At 38.5% G+C, this 21,270-nt stretch overlaps 1 protein-coding gene across 2 annotated transcripts in view; it reads left to right on the plus strand.

Annotated features, from left to right (window-relative positions):
- The window catches only part of AACS (acetoacetyl-CoA synthetase), a 43,865-nt gene extending 23,081 nt beyond the window's left edge, over window positions 1-20,784 (plus strand). Inside the window, exons 6-18 of one of the 2 annotated variants that reach the window (XM_082007942.1) lie at window positions 1,635-1,749; window positions 2,314-2,395; window positions 3,066-3,213; window positions 7,373-7,453; window positions 8,567-8,691; window positions 11,684-11,748; window positions 11,928-12,050; window positions 13,409-13,522; window positions 14,032-14,157; window positions 15,762-15,831; window positions 16,741-16,799; window positions 17,695-17,897; window positions 20,598-20,784. In XM_082007942.1, the coding sequence (XP_081864068.1) occupies window positions 1,635-1,749; window positions 2,314-2,395; window positions 3,066-3,213; window positions 7,373-7,453; window positions 8,567-8,691; window positions 11,684-11,748; window positions 11,928-12,050; window positions 13,409-13,522; window positions 14,032-14,157; window positions 15,762-15,831; window positions 16,741-16,799; window positions 17,695-17,897; window positions 20,598-20,735 (1,449 nt within the window). In that variant the 3' untranslated portion in view covers window positions 20,736-20,784. The remainder of the gene's footprint in view (window positions 1-1,634; window positions 1,750-2,313; window positions 2,396-3,065; window positions 3,214-7,372; window positions 7,454-8,566; window positions 8,692-11,683; window positions 11,749-11,927; window positions 12,051-13,408; window positions 13,523-14,031; window positions 14,158-15,761; window positions 15,832-16,740; window positions 16,800-17,694; window positions 17,898-20,597) is intronic. The other variant, XM_082007943.1, reaches the window with a different exon arrangement.
- The last annotated feature ends 486 nt before the right edge of the window (window positions 20,785-21,270 follow it).

The raw sequence follows: 21,270 nt of genomic DNA on the forward strand, positions 1-21,270 counted from the left end.
TGGTACGAAGAAGTGGGTATGCTAAGATAACTAAGATAGTGGGAAATCAGATTTCATACACCTTTAGAAGGTAACTTTCATGTATTAATTAAATCTACATTTCTAAGTTTGTTAGCTAATGCATTCAGTGGCTTTTTCTGCCACTGAAACTGTTTCTGGGGATTTTCTTAAATTGTTAAAGTTAGGTGTCAATGCATTGGCATTGTATTTTCTTAGGATATGAAGAAGGAAGAGGAGAAGCATCTTCAGGTAGTAGGAGAGAAAGCTGTTAGAAAGTGACATATTCAACAGACAGTTGCATATTTAAGTTTAGTCATATCCCTGTACCTTACCTGTGGTGTTTAGTGAGCTTTCCTAAAAGGACAACATGGAGAAGTTGCCAGGACAGGATCTCCATACTTTTGCAGTAGATTTTCTTGCAACCCTGATGAGCCCAGCTTGGAAAGGAGGAGTTTAATACAGATTAGTTGGTTGTGATGTTCTTGCATTTGTCTTTTGATTTGGTAATAATTTGTCTCTCATTTTGACTGCAAAGTAGAGGACAAAACAGGAGACAGAAGAATAAAGAATGCTGGAAAGGAAGAATAAGCAGATGACTGAAGTCTGGTGGTTTTTTTTTTTTTAGCAACATGATTTAGGAGACTGTTCTTGAACAGTTAGGTGACAATTTTACAGTATTGAGTAATCTTGTAGTTCTTAATGTTTCAAGTAATGTAGCTAGAGAGGGATAAAAATTACTGTGTGCTGAGAGCTTTTACTAAAAGGATTAGCTTCTTGCTGTTGAATACAAAAAGATCCATTTCTGGTAGGCTGCTGCATGCAGTGTACGTGGGAAAAAAAATGCCAGAAGGGTTTTTCTCTCAAATGTGATAATAGCTATGGTAAATTCCTGAAAACAGTGTAAGCTGAAGGAGAGACCTGAAAATACAGCATTTGAATGTGTCCTGCCCCAGAGGTTTTAAAGGAGCGGTGGTAGTTTAGTATGTATGTGTTTTCTAAATCCAGTTGTTCTGGTAAAAATCAGTGGTACAGTTTCCTTTGTTAATCGCAGCAGAACAAAGCTGCCAGTTCACGTGAGGTGCCACTTTACCATATGATAAATGCATCTGCCAGAAGACCGGTGGCTGTCGGTTCCCCCCACCCAGACTAGGCGACTACCAGTACATTGCCGACGCAGCACCGGGGGCAATTTACAGGGGTGTGCAGGGCGCTCGCCTGCAGATGCCAACGGGAGTCTTGTGGACCTTCAAGTAAATTAAGTGCCTGACTCCCGCCCACGTCAGTTAGGTGCTTATCCTCTTTAGATGAGTTTGTAAGTCTGATTCTAAAGGTGGCTTTTGAACTGCTTTGATAGCTTTGTGAACTTGATCCTTCATATGGTCTGTCATCTGTGGTGATTTTATCTTTGTTATTGGTTGATATATTTGGGGGTCACGAAACACATTGTTACAAACCTGTCGTACTCTAAAGATTTGGGGTGAGTGAAAGGCAAGCGGGCAGCCTTTTAACAATTCTCCTGCTAAATCCTGTCCTTATTCCTTGCTTGAATTGAGGTTTGCATTTAACATCCGGTGGGTTTTCCTACTGTAGCAATCAATTTCACTTTTTTAACTTGTTTTTCTCTTTGTTCCTAGGGTGTACTGGACAGATTTTCCCAAATTCAGCCTAAGCTCATCTTCTCTGTTGAAGCTGTTGTATACAATGGCAAAGCACATAACCACTTGGAAAAGCTGCTTAGTGTGGTAAAAGGTATTTCACTGCATGCCATCTAGTCTTAGTTATGCTGTAGTTCTGTGAGCCCTCAAAGCCTGCACTGCCACTAAGTGACATTTTTGAGTGCTTGTTGCTGTCCTTCCTCCTCTGTAGTATCTCTGTGGCCACTTAGAATTTCAGAATGGATTTGAGTAAAACTAACCAGTCTTTTGTGTAATTCTAACAGTCTATTGCTAGCATAGCTCAAATATATCATCATAAATTAGTCAGCAGTATAAGTGGGGCAGCAGGGACTAATAATACAGGGTTTTTTTAAGCCCAAGTGAAGTGCTGCTGAAGACAAATGAAGAGATATTACAACACTAAAGCTTGCAGATTTACACATGTATTTTTAAAAGGCTGGCAACATTGAGGTGATTGTATCTTAGGTAACAATTTAGTCTTTAGGCGTTTATTAACATTTAAAACTATATCGGATACTTGGTGCATCAGAATTATTTCTTTTACTTAGTGCCTTACAGTATACAATCCAATCAGACAGAAAAGACCTTTATGTAACTGAATGTAGGAAATGATTTTTTTTTTCCGTCTTTCTTCCAGGGCTTCCCGATATAAAAAAAGTGGTCGTGATTCCATATGTCTCCTCAAAAGAAACCATAGATATTTCTAAGATTCCAAACAGGTAATGGGAGCTTTTGAGCTGTGACTGTCCTAACTAGGGATGATGATGGATGCTGGTAGCTATTGAAACTGCCTGACCTCTTGAATTTGCAAAAATTAGATTTCTTAATGTGGGTCCAGCTTCACACTGAAAACAGAAGTAGTATGTTGCTGCAGATGTTTGCTTTTACAAAACATCTTTTGGTATTAATGGTTCTCAGTTGAAGACAAAATTCAATAGGGTATATCAGGGAGAAGAAAGTGGCTTCCAGAAATTAACAATTAATAATTTAAGTGACATTTTCAGAGATAATTTGTTTTGCTTATTTACTGGTCTGGATTAAATGTTAGATACCTTTTGGAAATGGTTGAGTTCCAGATTTTGTGTTGAGGGCCACATTGTTCCAGTCTGCTTTGAGCTGTTAAGACTAGCAGTTGATCATAGGTGCAGATTTATCGGGTTCATTTTGTTGTGTTACATCTCAAAATTATACTAATGTTTTATTTTAAATCAGAAAAAGGAAAAAAAACAATTAGCAATTCAAATGGAGCAGAAAGACTAGGAATAAAAATAATATATATAGTTTATTGTAAAAGAACTGATGGATACAGAGTTAATCTTATATATGGGCTGGGGTAATGCTTTTTAAAAAAAATAATTCTGAAATGTTCCTTTATTCTCCTCTATGCAGTGTCTTTTTAGAAGACTTCCTTGCTACCGGGAAAGGAGACCAGGCCCCCCAGCTGGAGTTTGAACAGCTGCCTTTCAGTCATCCTCTCTTTATCATGTATTCATCAGGCACAACAGGGGCACCAAAATGTATGGTTCATTCAGCAGGGGTATGTCTTCCGTCCTGGAGCTGCACTATCTGTGTATAACTACCTGGGTTATATTCTTCCTCTATCTTATCATAATGTACTTTAAGGAAGAATTGCTGACAGTTTTTCAGTAACTTGCAATGAAACTTTCTATTTGCATGTGACTGAAGGCAACTATGGATGATTAAGGATATAAAATAATTTGGTTTAGAGATTGGTGTGGAGACCTTTCAGATTTCAGCTCTTTCTTAGGAGCAAGTGCGTGTCACAAAAGCACTAGTAGAACTGGCCCAACTGATACTTGTAGAAAGAAGGCCAAAGAACTTGAATTTGGTGCTTGGAACTGATTTTTGGACACTGTCAAGTTGAGGCCCATAGGCAGCTTGCAGGTTTTACCTAGAATTTTTTTGACCTTAAACTTTATTCCCTATGTTTCTCAGTTCAGAGCATGTCATCCTCATCAGTCTCTTTTTTTAAGGAAGCCAGAAGGTTAACTATCTCTTTGCATGTAGGTTTTGCTTTGAATGGAAGATTTGCTTTAGTGGCTTGTTATGACTAAAGGTATATATGACGCTACTGCCAAAACCACCTGTGCTCACGTGCTTTTCATTTACTATTCATGTTCTAAACTAAAGTTCAGGAAGGGACTCCAGCAGTCAGGCAAAGTGTTGAAACTTTAACTCTGCCATTAGTAGAGTCCTTAATAAGAGGCAGTGTTTTTTCCCCTGAAGGCAGGCAGAATGTGTTGCCTAACATATTTGTACCAACTTGTATAAATTCAGCTGCACAACTATAGCCACTGTCCATTGTTTCTGCTATTTGCTCTGAAAGTCAGGATGAGGATCTTGTGAGACTGGCTGTAGAGTTGTCTAGGTAGCCTGAGGATCGCTTTGATGTTACACCCACAGTGTGTGCGTTCTCGCCTCTCCTTGATGGCAAGGACTGGAGCATTTGCCCACAGACAAATCCCATGCTGCCTGTAAAGACTCTTGCTTTATATATTATCAATAGGCGATCATACCAGGCAGCATGTGATGCATAAAATGGTCCCTTTGGGATACAAATCCTATGTTTGTGAAGAAGAAAGAAGGTGGTATATTTTTGAAGTTTGACAGTTGTTTTGAAGCTGTGCTGGCTTTAGACTGGTTAAGTACTTGCAAAGATGGATTAGCAAAAACAAGACAGGTGTTTTGTTCAGTGATGCATGATAAACAGTAGGGAGATGAAAAACACAGATGTAGATCAGACAACAGGACTTTTCTCTGTTTTAAAGTTCTTTCTCTTCCCATGTTATCTGTATGGCTGCTTAGCTTGCCCTTAATCATGCCTCTTAATCATCTTTTCAGTTCATACAGAGCTACCTTAGAGCTTAGGTACAGACTACTCATCATTGCTGGGGAGGAGAGAATGTAATGGTTGTTTGAATAGGATATGTTATTTATGAGAATTCTGTGTTCCTGCTGAGAAGCTCTGTGGTTCCTGTATTATAGGGTAATTTTTTTTTCCCCCTTAAGTTCTGGTGCTGACACCTCTGGCCTAAAGGCAAATTGTTGCATCAGAGGCTTCCTTGGGTTGCATGCGTTGTATGTGTCAGTTTGAATAGGGTCTACAATAAAATCCATGCAAAGAAATTCTTAGATGTCTTCTGCATGCTTGATTGAGTTCCCCTGCTCTTGGCTTAATCTTGTTTCTACTGTAATTAACAGGAGGATTCTCACTGATTCCGACAAAAGCAGAATTAGCCCATGGTCTTTGTCTCCTTTTCCAGCCTCAATAACCAAAGTTTGATTGTGATAGTTAAAAATGCAAGAAGAGATGACATTTCAGTAAAGACACCTCAATTATTGCTTATTTGCAGTGTGCTTCAATGCTGTTTTGTTACTGTACTGGTCTTAGAGATGCTAATAGGCAGCTTGCTTTAGATTCACAGCTCAGTTTATCTAATTCTGCAGTATGTTTCTAGTCTGTTTTCTCTGCACATACTGTTTTCTTGAAACAGAGTATAATAGCGTATGTAAATAAGGAAAATGAAGCCAGGTCATGGCAGATGATTTAAAAAGTAGTGCCTCAGAGGGAGTAAGATTTTTCTGGTCTTGGAAGCAAAGCTGTATTGTACTGAACAATTGGATGTGCTACAGAAAGACATTTGGAGGGTTATTGAAGAACATTAGTGAGTAATTGTTTTTCTGAAGTACTAAAAACGTTGGTTCTGCTTCTTACCCCATTCATACAGGCTCCTTTTCAGTTATTCCATATTCCTAACTATGTAGGGAGAGAATTCTTTTGGCAAAATCCTAATCAGTTTGTTTGTATCCATTGTAAGGATGCTCAAGACTTGGGCTTAAATAGCTGTGCTGCTGCAGACTTCTTGTGTTAACTGTAGGCAAATTGCCCTGAGGTTTTTTTGTGCTCGGACTGTTTCTCAGTGCTGTATAGAGAACACTGCTGGTTTGAGACCAGGACCAGCAGCCATGAGTAGCTGCTCTCTCTCAGCTGTGTAACCGCTTAGCACTGGTCCCTTACGTGCTGGTAGTGTGGCTCAGGAGACACAGTGCCTACTGATTTTTGACATTCCAGATGCTCAGCACTTTATCAGCTGTATGTTAAGCCCAATAAAGACAAGCAGACCAGTAAGTTTTTATCGGCTACCGGATCTGTATCATGAAATGCTAAGTGCTTAGGATTTACTTTGAGGGTCATACAAGTGCTATAAATAAACAAGTCCTGTAAAGAAACTTGAGAGAGCATCTTGGGCCATTAGCTCTTTAGAACAGTTATGCCTTCTACCGCAATACCTTTGTTTCCAGAGTTACCAGATTTTGTAGGAGAATAGTTCATAGCCTCTACCTAAAGTAATTGTTAAAAAATTTCCTTTTGGCTCCAAAACTGTGGAAGAGCAACAACTAAATGGAAGAAAAAGAAAGCCAATACTTATTTTAATTGAATTTGACTTTTAATTTCACTACTTTGTCTGGCTCTTTCAGATTCTCCTGCAGATGCAATGTCCTTACTTTTATAAATGGAGTAATTATGTTAACATCTGCAACTCTTTTGACAACCTTAACTGTTAAGTTAGACACAGTGTTTCTAAATACCAAATATTTTTTATTATTTTTAAAAGGTAGTTATAGCTAGGTGGCAGCATTGTTACAGCTTAGTGTACTCAAACAGTAGCAGGTGAATTCAGACCTGGCTCCTTTGAGTAGCAAAGAGAAAATAAGATTTACTCCTTTATTTTTATTTAATGTTTTCTGCCTTTTCTCCCAAAGCGTGTGCCAGTTTAATGACTCTTCTTTTTCATTTCAAATGTTCATCTGTAATCTATTTTCCTTCAGCATAAATCTTGTTTCGTGCTTATGAGACTCTTAATAGTTCCACTCTAAGTCCTTGCATAAATGCAAAAAACATCTTTATTTTAAAATCAACCACATTAATTTGTCACTGCAGTGATGTGACTTAGTGAAGTAGTTTGTAAATTTGTTCATACTAACAAGTTATGCTTTAATGATGATCAGAAAGGTATTTCAGTGGCATTTCTAACAAAAGAGAAAAGGAAGTAATATATTTAACTACATTAATATCGATGCTTTGAGCAGTGAGATTTTTCACATTGCTAGTCACTTCAATGTTTACAAGAGATGTGTATAGTTCGTCTTTCATCTCGTAGATCTTGATAGATAAGATAGCTTGGGTAAAGAGAGTTAACGTATAGCAGCTGCTGCAGTCCATAAGAGCTCTAGGTCCTTCATTCCTCCCAGTTGCCTAGATATACTGAAAATGAAACTGTCAAAGGGCTTAGCTTGGAAAATCTGACTGGTAAAAGCATGCTGTTAAAATTATAGCCGGCATGGAGTAGTCTGCAACTCTGGCTGGGCAGAGTTCGAAGTGAAGGAAGTTCTTTATTCCATGGATTACAAGTGATGTGCAGTGGGAACTGCTGAGGTCTAATGAGAGACGCTGATTAGTTATGTGAGAAAATGGAGAATGCAGTTGCTGCTGCTGTAGATAGGCCCTGGAATTTACTTTAGCTGTGGTTAAAAGGAAATATTTGCCTGTAATTCTGGAGTACATCCTGCAAAGGATTGACAACATTAGGGTTTTTTGAAGTCTTAACGTGCTGTCAGAGTTTTGCTTTTCATTTATGTGAACTTATATTTTTCTTTTCACTGTGTTTTTTCAGGGTACACTAATACAGCATCTGAAGGAACATATTCTTCATGGCAACATGACCAGCAATGATGTTGTTATGTACTATACAACGGTAAGTGTGGCTTATTAAGGCATTTCAAAAAACATTTCAATATAATTTTCTTATAAAGGTGGGAGAGCTTTTCCTACAACCGGTACATTTCAATGTATCTTTTATTTTCGCTCTGCAAGGGATTGGCCTACTTAACTGAGTTTAAAAAAATCAGGTGGAATAATAAAATGCAACAGGGACCTTTCTGATGAAAGGTCAAAGCCATGTTAAATGTTTGATTGAATTAGTGAGGAGAACAGATTGCTTTTTACAATATCTTAGATTTAACTACCTCATCAATATCACCTGCAAAACAGGCTCCACCTTCTTGTGTCATGCAAGGCTTGACCATACTGAAGATGAGAATTTCTGTTAGGTCTTTGTTTTGGTGGGGAGGAAAGAAGCTGTACAACTCTAAGTTTAGTGAAGGAAAGGGAATAAAACTGATCTATGTAGGGTTCAGTTATGTGCTGGTTTTTTCTAATGCTGTAGTAAAGAAGATTGTTCCAAAGTCTTCTATTACTGTAACAGTTTGAGAGGGCTAATGCCTTTCCTCATGAGTTCCTTTCTGAACTGTAACACTACTAGTCAGTTTGTAATAAATCCATGCAGGAATCATTATAATTACCTTGTCCCAAAGTTGTCCTGTCTCTTGACTCATTCTTTAAAGGTATGTGTACAGGGAGGCATGGAATCCCCATCTCATTAGGTGCTTCTAAGGCTAAGTTAGATGAACATCCATCAGGAACATGTGGCTGATCCAGTCTTGGGGCAGGTGAGATGACAAACAGTGCTCCAGCCTTAATTTCAGATTCCTGAAGAATACGATTAAATGTAATCAACAGAGATGAGCATAAACTCAGGTGTTGGTTTAAGAGTTTCTTAAAGCAGGAAAAATTTGGGCAAGGAAAGTGGAGGGGAAGATGACACCTTTTGCATAAGGGCAAGGAGCACGCTTTGATCCAGATGATTTGGCCAAAAGCTACACCTGTCCATCACTTTCTAGTTGCCTGTAGCTCTTCTACCAGCATGTGACAGCAAGTAATGCTCCTGATCCTGTGATAGAGCTGCCAGGAAAGCGGACGGCTAGCTGACAAAGTTAGAAGCTAACGTAGGTATCTTCTTTTTTTCCAGACTGGCTGGATGATGTGGAATTGGTTAGTGACTGCACTTGCTACAGGAGCTTCAGTGGTCCTGTATGATGGATCTCCTCTAATTCCATCACCAAATGTGCTCTGGGACTTGACTGACAGACTAGGGTATGTAAACAAGATTAAATGTAAGGGTAACAGTCTTTGCTCCTGTTATGATGATTGCATACAAGCAACCTCGTTAAAGGTGTCACTGTCTTGGTCAGAAACTAGTATGTAGCATGACATAGTTTATCTTTTGGCTTAGCCTTGAGTGGAACTACTTTTTAAAACTTTGTACTAAAACAGTCTTTGAGAGAGAGCAGAAGAGAGAGAGAGATGATTGTTTCAAACTTGAATCAAGTGTTTGGATTCCAGGCAAACAAAAAATTTTGGTTCAATAGTTAGTTTTCAAGAGCAGCCTTTTCAAAAGGCAGTAACTGGGAGCAACCTGAAGAGTAGTTTCTCAGCACACCCAGAAAATAAGAATCCTTTATTTCAAGTGACTCAACATAAGACCCAATATAGCACTTTGACTTAAAGACATAAATTGACTGGAAAGGCTCAGCAGGGTTACTTATATTTTCATAGTTTGCTTTTTAATCTATAATGCCTAATTCTCCCTGTTGAGCTGTTTGTTAATTGTTTTATACAGTTTTTTGTGTCTAAAAAGGCTCACAGTGCCCTCTTTCTTGAAGCCTAGAGAAATGGCAGGTATCGGATAAATAGCTGTAAAATCCTGTGGTGCTATTTAGCTTTGTACACTGGTTGAACTTGGACTTTTTTTTTTGTAACTTTACCGTTTTGCCAACTGATAAAAGGAGTAGATCTTGATAATACTGGTAAAATAATGAGTGTCATTTTTAATTGAGAATTAAAATGAATTAATTTGTGGTGGAAAGTAGATGCCAAAAGATTCACTTTCTAACTCTTGATAATTAATAATTTAAACTTCACTTTATCTTTCATGACATGTAATATTTAAAGACTGACATTTTGTCTCTGGCTATTATAATTGAAGGTTAATGCCTAGCAGAATGCTGTCAGTAAAAAAGCCCAAACACAACACAAAACAAAACCACAAACTTAAGACACCCCTCCCCGCCCAAAAAAAGCCCCAGTAGAACAACAGGCAAAAATTTAGAATCAAGAAATAACACAGCTTATTTTTAACCATTGTTTCTACGTACCAAAAGTAAGTGAAGATAACTGAAATGTGTCTGCATGTCTCACTTTTGTAAACTGGTGCTAAAAGTGGTGGCCATCTGTGTGGTACTTCATAATGCAGTCTGTTCCCAACTCAGTCATATGTTACATATTTAAAAAAAAGGCCTTCAGCATGTTAAGACTACCTTACTTCTCTGAAGATGTGCCATACTTTCCTTCAGATAGCATATTCTTACAGTATCATTAAGATATCTCAAACTACTTATGTGGACATCAGTTAAAGATCTGTTCAAGTGAACTCTATTTAGTCACCATCCACCAATTATGTAGCATTTGGAAGGAAATAATAGGAGATTAGGCTTTACATGTGCTGTAGAGGAAGTGTCAAAGAGCTTAAAAATAAACAGAGAAGCATTATGTATTCTAGCTGTAAAATAAGCACTCATTTGAAGCATGGAAGGAAAGTTAAGAGTTTTCACAAGGGTAAAAATAGTTCACATGATTGTTGTACATGATAACTGGAGGAGCAGTGTACTTCTGTGGGCTCTCACGGTGCTGTTCCCACATACCTGACAAATTGCTCTATGCACCGATGTGTTTGTGCAAGTAGCCTGTCCCTGTCCCTACCCAAGAGGTGGCAACTTCTCAGTAACTGTCATCTGCCTAAATGGCAAAGGAAGACATCCCCTTTTGATAGTGTTGGAATAGCCGTCTCTCTGTCTGAAACTGTGTCTCAAGAGCTGTTCTACCTTCCGTCTTGCCTTTGGAGTAAAAGCAAAGATAGCAGGATCTTATTCTAAGTTCTATTGATGTACATACTGCCTGTGTTCTGTGCGCTCAGATGGTATCCCCTACCTGCCTCTGTGCATTTTCTTGAGTGAGTTTATTGCTGTAATATAAAATTAATTAGCAGAAAGCAGGGTAGAGGATTTCCTGAAAGTCAGCAGAAACATTGTTGGTCTCTTCTCCCAAGCAACTAGCAATAGAACGAGAGGAAATGGCCTCAGCTTACACCAGGGGAGGTTTAGACTAGATATTAGGAAAAATTTCTTTACTGAGAGAGTGATTAAACATTGGAACAGGCTGCCCAGGGAAGTGATGGAGTCACCATCACTGGAAGTATTCAAAAAATGTGTAGACGTGGCACTTCAGGACATGGTTTAGGAGGCATGGTGGTGTTGGGTTGATGGTTGGACTTGATGATCTTAAAGGTCTTCTCCAATCTTAATGATGCTGTGATTAAACTAGCACTTCCATTGATAGAGTAAGGAAGGGGTGCAGCCTTTGTTTCAAGTTTTAATTATGTTGTACTGGAGAGCTCTAAAAACACTTTTTGCAAGCGCAGAATTCAATTGTTCAGTTAGCTAGGCCAAATTTCATGTTCAGTTAGGCACCTGCAGCTGAGACTTTCATCAGTGGAAACTGAACAGGTATCTAAGAAAATCACTGGCTGCTTTCTTCAAAGTGAAGTATTCTTTGTTAAACTGTGCCATGAAATGGCAAAATTTTTATATGCGAGAGTGTAACAAGGCAGCATGGCAAAATTTTTATATGCGAGAGTGTAACAAGGCAGCAGTTTTGTGTTAAACAACTTAGTGGCAATTAAGGCCCATTAATGAAGTAAACATTATAACATTTTGTGATGTCTTTGGAGTGTTCTGCAGTTACAAATTCCTGTAAATGAAAGTGAATGTTTTCTGTGCGGTGGGAAAGCTTTGCTTAATATTTAAAGATAGAATTAAAAGTTTCAAAGCTGCAGGAATGACATGTGATCTGACTAATTTTGATTGCTCAAAAGGATGTGCCTTGCACTTAGCTTTAAAAGACTGCATTGCTTGACTAATCAATGTACAATGTTGCTAACAGCCTCTGCTTACTGCAGTGGGAATTGCAGGTCTTTAGAATCTTAGTATATTTAAATATGCAAAACATTTAAACTTTTTTTCCCCTCTAGGATCACCATCCTTGGAACGGGTGCAAAGTGGCTGGCTGTGCTAGAAGAGAAAAATTTAAAACCATGTAAGCTTCAAAAAGCTGTTGAATCCTTTCTATCCTCCCTCCTGCATTTCCTTGCCAGGTTCTGGCCCTGTATCTTGTCACAAAGTCCTTTAATTATTCTGGATTGTAGTGACAAATAGCTACAAACTCTTGTCAAAATTCTACCTTTAACCTATTTTGTTCATTTCCTACTTTTTAAGGTGAAACGCACAATCTCCAAACACTCCACACTATACTGTCTACAGGATCACCGCTCAAATCTCAAAGCTATGAGTATGTCTACAAACACATAAAAAGCAGTGTCCTCTTGGGATCCATTTCAGGTGATGCTCTAATGCTGCACGGATCTTACTGATTCTATTCACTGGCTGTGCGTTTCCTTCTTGCTTGTTTGCTGATATATATTTGGGAAGCTTAAGCCTTGCATCATTCAGGCTTAGTTATAGTTAAACTGGAATTAATTGTCTTTTTAGTGCAGAGATTTTCTGTATAATTCAGTGTGCCATAACGAAGCTTATTGCACTCAAAGGCTGTTTAGGTGGTATGTTTCTGACATGGTGAATGTTTTGGGTTTTAGCTTTTTTAAAGCAGGATCATTTATTTTGACTGGCTGTCCTGAGAGGTAGCAGGGTGAGATCAAGAAAGGAGTCTATTAACCTACAGAACATACTGTTCGGCAAATAGCTGACTTTAGCAGAATATACTTCTTGGAGAGGTTTTTCCATGCTCCCATTTCAATTCTTTTGTGCCAAGTAATTGGCACTGCAGACAGATTTTTTTGTAAATTATATAATTAGAGAAATATCAAGCCCACATACTGTGCAGTTTGTTGTGAGGAGCGCTAGCTGGTGCAACTTCTAGTCACATAAGGTCCACCACAGAACTCCTCATTCTGCTTTGTAATGAGGACTGACTTTTTCAAAGGGCTTTTTAACTCTGTTTAGTTTGATTTTTAAAGTCTGACTATTCAGCTACCGAAGTCACCTCTGACTCTGGTCTTAGAGTAGTGCTGAATCTTGAACTTGCTACTTGTTTATAAGACATTAGTAGTCTCAAATGCAGAAGACTGTTTTTGAGTAAAGCTAATGTGATTGATTTGTGTCTTACAATTCTACTTCCTTGAGGTTCTAGAAAGACTATAAATATTCCAGTTAAGTAAGCACTTTGACAGTACCTATTTTTATTAAGATAAGTGTTCATCCTATAGGCATGGCTTCTCCCCCCCTCTGCTAATGAGAATAAGATATAAAAGCTAAGTAAATATTGAGTGAAATAGCTTGACTGGTTACTTTAATGAAAACAAACAAAAAAACATTTCTAAGTGATCTTAAATATCTAAGTCTGTAAACTAGGGCCTGTTTACTTTCTCTCTCTCATATAAATGGGAGTTTCCTTAAATGAGGTTAAAGAAACTGTTGGAAGCAGGAAAGTTATGCCTTAAGGACTATTTCTGCATGAAGGGCATACACGTATAAAAAGACATACAAAGTAAGAAAAGAAACCTTCTTTTGTTAAAAGCCACATAACATCCTAGATAATACTGTCTATTCTATGCTGCTTAATGTGGATCAGAAGCATTTGGCAAAGGTGGCAGTTTGCTGTTCTAGAGTTCTTATGTAGTTTTCAGTTCTGGTTTTTCCAAAAAGTACTGTGTATTCTAAATGGTCTTCTTTTATTGTAGGTGGGACAGATATCATTTCATGTTTCATGGGTCAGAACGTTACAATTCCAGTTTACAAAGGAGAAATTCAGGCCAGAAATCTTGGGATGGCTGTAGAAGCATGGAACGATGAAGGTAACTGTTATCCAAAATATTATGCACACTTATGAAATTCAGTAGTTACATGATGTTAAGTTTTGTCAGGTGGGTAAACAGTCAGCTGTTAAATGGGTGATTTCACTTTGGAAACATGTTGCACAAAAACTGCATCTGGATCCGTCTGATCTGGGTCGTACAGGACTCTAGTGAAGATAATCAATGTGTAGAAAGGCTCTCCTTTTCCATTACTCTGCTAAAGCACATCAAGACCAAATTCTAGCCTCTGGTGTGTGTGCTAATTTGCTGTGTTGCTGTGGATGCTAGGGTGGCTTCCACCCTGTGGTCTAACTCTCCTAAAGTTAACTGAGGTTAAGATAGGGTTGATTTTGGGAATTGAACACAAGCTGTTAAGACCACCAGTCACGGCTCATCTCATATCTACATCAGCATCTGGCATGTAAGTAATAACTGTAGATGTTCTTTGCTTTGGTACTGTGTTGTTTACAGAAGGGAAATGCAGAAAATACCTCTTTCTTTGTAAACAGGAAAACCAGTTTGGGGCGAAAGTGGAGAGCTGGTTTGTACCAAGCCTATTCCCTGTCAGCCTACACACTTCTGGAATGATGAGAATGGAAACAAATACAGGAAAGCTTATTTTTCAAAATTCCCAGGTATGTAATGAAGGGCTTTGGATATTGCTCAAACTGACCAAGGATATAGATTGTATTGCTGCTCCTAGGAAGGTACAGGTTTATTCTTGCCCAGTGATAAACAGGTGCAGCTTTGAATCTAGGTTTCCAGGGTGAGAACTCCACAGCATGTTTCGTAACATCTCACTCTCTATTTTCTAGTGCTTTGTTTTGAATATGGATCCAAATCAGTTTAATAAGAATCTCTGGAAAGCTCCAATCCCATTTTGCTCCTGCTCTCATTAGGCAGATAGGACTGTAACAGCCTGATAATCTGTAGTGCAGACAAAGACTGCTTGGCATGAGTGTGAAAGTGCTGAATAGGTCAGGGAGCAATCCTCCATCAGCGAGTGCCACTGCACCTCTGCCAGACTGCTCCTGCCTAGCTGGAGGAGTGAATCCCAAGGGATAAGAGCTGACCTGCTACCTCATTAGCATGAGGCTTAAGTATATGCTGCCTCAGACATGCATATTCTGCATTCATACAGCCTTCCAGTGGTGGTAAGAGTAAAGGAACAGATACTGTGGGCTGGAGGCTTTCTTCCTAATACTTGTGGAGGACTCTGCTCACCCAGAGTTTTTGCTTATGTGGCACAGCGATGCTGAACTCCGTTCTGCCTGCTGCTTTAGAGGAGCAGGACCTCAAGCTGCTTCTTTTTGGAGATGGAAGCCTTTTTATAAGTAGCAGCAATATAGAGTGGATTCACAAGAGAAGTCAGGATGTGCAGCAGGAGACAATCATATAGGAAAATTGAGGGAATGTGGAAATTGCAGTCTGCATGTAAACCTGACAACAATAAATGGGGGGGGCGGGGGCAGGGGGAGAATCTGTGTCAGTTGTTAGACTGGAATCACTGTGGTCCTGAGGCTCTGTCTGAAACCTATTTTCTGTTTTTTCCTTGTAAATGGGCTTAAGGTTGTAACAGATGGAAAATGGTCTGATGTGCACATGCATGTGCAAATAATTGAAGTTTGTTTTTTTCTTCAGAAAAATTTGAGTAGAAATTTGGCTTGTATTTCTGTTTGCGGTAGTGATATCAATCTCAGAAATAATACAAAAGTTATTCCAGCTCTGAAAAGTCATATCTGATTTGAAGTTAACACAAACAAAGAACATTAAGCACATAACCTCCCTAGGGAATTGTTGAGACCTATTCTGCAAGCCCAGAAAGCTTCTTGCACAGAATTGTATATCATAAAGGAAGAGGATCAAGAAAGACTGGTGGGAATATTGTTACCTTTGTGGAAGATTCTTCCAGTTTCCTCAGTGTGGTGTTCAGAGCAGCTATTCATCTATTTTCTAAAGGATGCTGTAGAGTCATGCAAACAAGCAATCAGAAGAAAACCTAGGGTTTGATCCTAATGTGTGAACTACTCTTGTGTGTGCTAGCTCTTTGTAGTAAATGCAATGTGAATTGTTTGCATAGTTAAGTACTGCTGCATTTGCTGTGTGTAGTTCTCAAAGTATATTTGATGTCATGTTTTTGTGTCTATCTTACTAAGTTGTGTGAGTTGAGTTACACCAATGCCAGCCGTTACTGGATGAATAAGAAATGAGCTGCTTAACCTTTGTCATTCTCTAATAGGTGTTTGGGCCCATGGTGATTACTGCAAAATCAATCCCAAGACAGGAGGAATTGTCATGCTGGGTCGCAGGTATAGTATTTTGGTGAAAGTGTTCGGAGTGAATAAGTGTTAAAATTTGCAAACTTCACCTTAGAGCATGATGTACATGATTCTCCATCATGCCTGTTAGCTTTATATTCATTTTGTTAAATCCAGTGTTGTGGATTTCAACCATTAAATTAATCAGAGCAGCTGGATTAGAGGGAAGGGACCCCGTTTCAAAGTTCTACCTCATTTTTGTGTATGTGAACACAAGACAGTATTGGACTGGGTTTTGTGTTCCATGGTTTATAATGATCATCTATAAGAGTTCAAATTGAGAGAGCAGCACATTCAAGGTGGTGAATCAGGAAACTTGCCTTCTGGTCTTGGCTTTGCCACTGACTTGCTTTACAGCAAAACTTAATTATAGAAGGTCAGGTATTAAGTTGTGTTCATGTTGGCAATCATAGACATCCCAGATCACAACTGTGGCTAAATTTTCTGCTTGCATTTAAAAGTTACTGTTCGAAACAAAGTTGAGTGAATGCCTTGAAGCTGTCTGGCATTGTCAATAGACATACTCAACAGATATATGGTGTGAAGCTGCTATATATGAAACACAAGTTCCAGCTATAAGAGACTGGAAAGTAATGATATGTGATTGCAGTATGATGGAGTACTACAAAGATTCTTGGTCTGTTTTGTCAGTGAGTGTGTATTTGAAGGCTACTGGAAAAAGGAGGGACTAGGGGAGGTGAATGAATAATGTTGATGTTCTCTGTACAACTTCATTTTAATGAGCAAAATGCCTTTTTAATCAAATTCTTTTAAAATTTGGTTTCTAATGTGGCTACATATTCACTGCATATGAGAGCTGTGGTTAATTGCATCAATTTATCTTTTCATCAAACTCTAATCACATTTTAATGCTTCTTTTGTTTTGTGTGTGATTTTCAGTGATGGTACATTAAATCCAAATGGAGTAAGATTTGGAAGTTCTGAAATCTATAACATAGGTATGAAATTAACTTTCCACCTCTTTCAGTAATGACATTGTTGCCTTAAATCTGAAATGTAAGCATTATAAAGGTGTTCAGAAGGATTAAGTAATAAAAGACTTGGTGTTTTTCAAATGAAAGACAGTACAGAACATATTAGCATTAACAGTAAAAGTGTGTTCTGTAGACTTGAAATTGGTTGCTTTCCTGAAGTAGCTGTAGGACTGGAGATGAGTATTTGAGATGTGATCTCCATAAGATGTTGCTTTCATCTAATAAGGTCTTACAGACTAATTATATCATGCAGATTTGTAAGAGAATATCTAACTTCTGAGGCTTTTCTTTTCTCCCTCCCCTGCCCCGAGAAACTCTTGACACTGGTTTTATTGTATCTTTCCTAATAATTAGATGAAGTACTTGAGCTTGTGCTTCATATTTCAAAGAAGGTTTATCTTGTGAAAGGTGGTAAAACTGTGTGCCTACAAAGGTGCTAATCTGAGACTTAAGGACCTGTTGCCGCTCCTTGTTCTTGTGTGATCAGGCATGCTAGTTTTCCGTCTATGCAGCAATGGGACTTGTGAGGAAAGACAAAGAAAATGGCTTAGTGTAAAAGCTTACTGTCTGCCCCAAAAGTTAGAGAAATTTTTTTTTGTCCTTGGCCTATATATATATATATATATGTGTGTATATATATATATATATGGTCCTTAAGCCTGGATTTTCACCTGAGCAGGAGTTAAAATTTCAGAGCACCCAGAGCAGAAGCTCGTTGTAGAATAGCCTAGCCAGGACATCTGTTTTGCCTTTGCAGCTCCAGGGGAGGTGATACTTCTTTTGGTGCAACCACAAAAAATGTGCATCCAGAATGATATACAAATGCAACTGCTAATAAGGACTCTTCCTTTATTTTCAGTTGAAGCCTTTGAGGAGGTTTCCGATAGCCTCTGTGTCCCACAGTACAGCAAAGATGGGGAGGAGAGGGTGATACTCTTCTTGAAGATGGCATTAAACTATGCTTTCAGCGAGGATCTGGTGAAAAGAATTCGAGACGCAATACGTATAGCGCTTTCTGCCAGGCATGTTCCAAGCCTCATTCTAGAAACCAAAGGCATTCCGGTATGTCATGAAAAATGCTGCCTACTTTTTTCTTTGTCACCTTGAATAGTAATTAAGGAGCAGTTGTCATTGCTCTTCAAACCCACATGCATGGAAATTTTAGCATCTCAAAAGTGTATTCAAGCTTTATAAATAGTTTGTCTATGTTGCCTAGCAACATCATTTCATCTCCTTTTCAGCTAAGCATGTTTTTGTTTTTTAACAATGCCTAAAAGTGCCCATTCTCAGTTTTATAAATGTGTTGTGTTTTCTCAGTAATATATACTTAAGCCTTTTAAAGGAAAATATTAAAAAGGTAATTTAACTTTAGCTTTTCTGGCTACCCATAAGCTTATTTTGCTTTTGTTTTCCTGTTTCAAATGATATTCTTATGAAAGCTGAGAGCACGTTTATAAAACCATTTTGTAAACCATTTCACTTTTATGTCTGTTCAGCTGCTTAGTTGTAGCTCTATCACTGTCTTAACTGTAGCAGTAACTAAAGTAAAATCTTTATGCTTATGAGAGGGGGGACAGAAATTTGCACAGCTAAAGGTTCTGCATGCTCAGTCTTCTGGAGCTGTGTTGCTCTACAGTGCTCTTCCTTGCTGTGTGAACTCTTTAGTTGGAATGCCTGTTTTTTGTGGTCCTCTCTGATGCTAGAGCTCCTCAACAGCTCTCTCAGCAGCAGAATGGGGGTGCAGAGTGTAGTTGTCTCAAGTCCATTTGCACATAGACTTCAGTGTGTCTAGAGAAAAGGCTCAAGACTTCAGACCAATCGTTGGACATTCTGATACCCATTTCCTGCCAGTGTAGGTTTGTGGTCTAGGGTTGAGGACTGCCAGCCTCTGTAGTGCATGCAGCCATCCGGTTCTGACTGTTGAGTTACTTCTGTTTCAGGGCACTGTTGGCAAATAATACGTAGCTCAGTGTCATCTTTGCGTGAGTGGAAAATCCCCTGCACCTGTTAAATGGTGAAGTCTAGATTTTCTGGGTTGCAGCTTGTCTTCTGCATGAAGTGTTGAATCACTTGAATGTACAGCATGAAGTTGATGGCACTGAGGTGTTTATGATGGGCTGCCCCTCAGGAAAGCCTGCTTAGATAAATCAGTTCACACTTAACAATTGAGTTGAACAATTGAGTGAATTTTAATTACCTTTCAGGTAAATATGCCAGTGGTAAAGTGATCAAAGCTGTCTCCCATCTTTCTTTGAAAGCTGTGCTTGGAAGGGAAACCTCTTTCTATTTTCTGCTACTTTTAGAAATGTATTTAAATCCTCATCTGAAAATGCAATCTAATCCTGTGTACTGACACTGTATGCTGGTAGAAAATAGTATAGCTGTGCTGAAGTGATTAGGACTTCAGTAATACAAAGCATGATTTTTAATGAGATATCCAGCTGTTAAATATACTGCAAACTTAGTGTGAATCTTTCTAGTCCTGTCCTGACCAGATAAGCATTCTGGACATCATCCACAAGATGTTTACTGATGAAAGTTAACAAATTTGCTTTGCTGAACAGTCTGTCCGATCTGTTTTTTTTTTAAAGGGGGCAGTTCCCTTGCAGGTCACTGAGGCGTTCTGGTTTCTGAGAACTTGTGAAAATTAGGTTGCTACTCGTTGAGGAGGAAGAGTGGTTGATTAAGGTGGTTCAGGAGGGTAGGATTACACATGACTTCAGCAGTTTTAATAAGGAAAGGTTTGATTTAGTATGAAGATCAATATTGCAAGAGTGTATTGAGTTGAGGATTATTCATCGTGGCTCTGGAAGATCTCTAAGGAAAAATGGTGATGCCTGGAGCTCAGGAGTTTCAGTGGCTTTGGAGGCCAGGACCAACCTGGGTTCCTCTATCAGCAGATTCAGTAGTAAAGCAAGTGCAGTTTCTGTTCCCAGAGCAGACAGACAAGACTCAGGAGGTATTTGGAGGTCAGCTTTTTCAAGTTGTTGTTCCCCAAAAGTTCTCAGTGGTACCAGCCCAAAGGAAGGTGATATTAAAGCCTATAAAAGCAGAGATGGTCTTCTAAAATGGGCCTTGACATTATTGCTGTTAACGCTGGAATAGTTCTTCCTTACTGAGCTGTACTAGTCAGAAGTTGCAGTGGTCTGATGCCAGGAAGAGAAGAATTAGGTTTTTTGTCTGCAGTGTCCTTACTTACAGAATAACACTATGTAATATAATTTTTGTGATTTATATGTGGAGGTGAAACCTTTGTTATGCTTTCTTTTGAAACTTTAATGTTGAAGACCACTTAAGCTCAGTGTTTCACTTCACCCTATTAGAGAAAGACTGTCCATTTAAGCTACAAAAGTCATCGCTTTCTTTTCCCAAAGCCCAATGGATTTGGGCTTTGAGCCCACCTTGTCAAACAATTTTTAATTTTCTAATTGGATGTGTCAGAACACAAAACATTACAGATTTTGAGTGTTTACACCATGATTCTAATCTGGTTTCATTGGTTTAAGTCAGAGCTTGATCATGTTCTCATAGTAATATCAAATAGGAACAATAAACTAAAATCACATATAAACTCTTCTTTGAATTCTACTTACTCTTCAAGTGATTCTCAGAAGAGAGATTCTGGTGCCCTGGGTGTAACAGAAGGGAAGACATTGTGCTAAATTTTGATTGAATTCTGGGGTCGGTGGGGGTATCATGGATATTTCCATAAAGCTACTACATGAAAAGTGTAATTTTGTCATTGCTGGTTTTGTTTTTCAGTATACAATAAATGGGAAGAAAGTGGAGGTAGCTGTGAAGCAAATAATTGCAGGGAAAGAAGTTGAGCAGCGGGGAGCTTTCTCAAACCCAGAGACTTTGGACCTGTACCAGAATATTCCTGAGCTTCAGAACTTCTGAAGTCATTTGTTTGGGGTTTTTTTGCATCTGTCTTTGTTCTGTGTTTGTTTTGTATATACCAATATTGTATGTAAAGGAAAAGCTCTATTTAATACCAGTGTTTCTTTTAAAAGAAAAAAATATTTCATTAAGTGCATTATGAAGGGCTTGGGTAAAGCTTAGCTCCTTTTATTGGTTAAATATGCCGTATGTCTTGGAGTTTTTTCCAGCCTGGAAGGAGGAACCTGCCTGTTTTGATTTTTATATATATGAGTGCATCTTTTCTGATTAGATTTACATCAGCAGCCCATCAAACAGGAGCACCAATAGCATAAGTTACAGTTGCAAATAGAATATTTCTCTCATAAAATGTTTGCTTTCTTTTTTTAAACTGGATTTTTAGCAATGTTTTTTCAATTCCTGTGTTTCAGTCACCTGTAAGGAATACACAGCGATTTTATCTACTTGACTGCGAAACGTGAAAGTGTTCTAGATGTAGTGTGCATTTAAATGTTTTTATAAAGCCAAATCATAATGCACTAAACCCATTTGACTT

Source organism: Phaethon aethereus, assembly GCF_964289735.1.
Source record: "Phaethon aethereus genome assembly, chromosome: 17".
In the NCBI taxonomy this organism is placed as follows: domain Eukaryota; kingdom Metazoa; phylum Chordata; class Aves; order Phaethontiformes; family Phaethontidae; genus Phaethon; species Phaethon aethereus.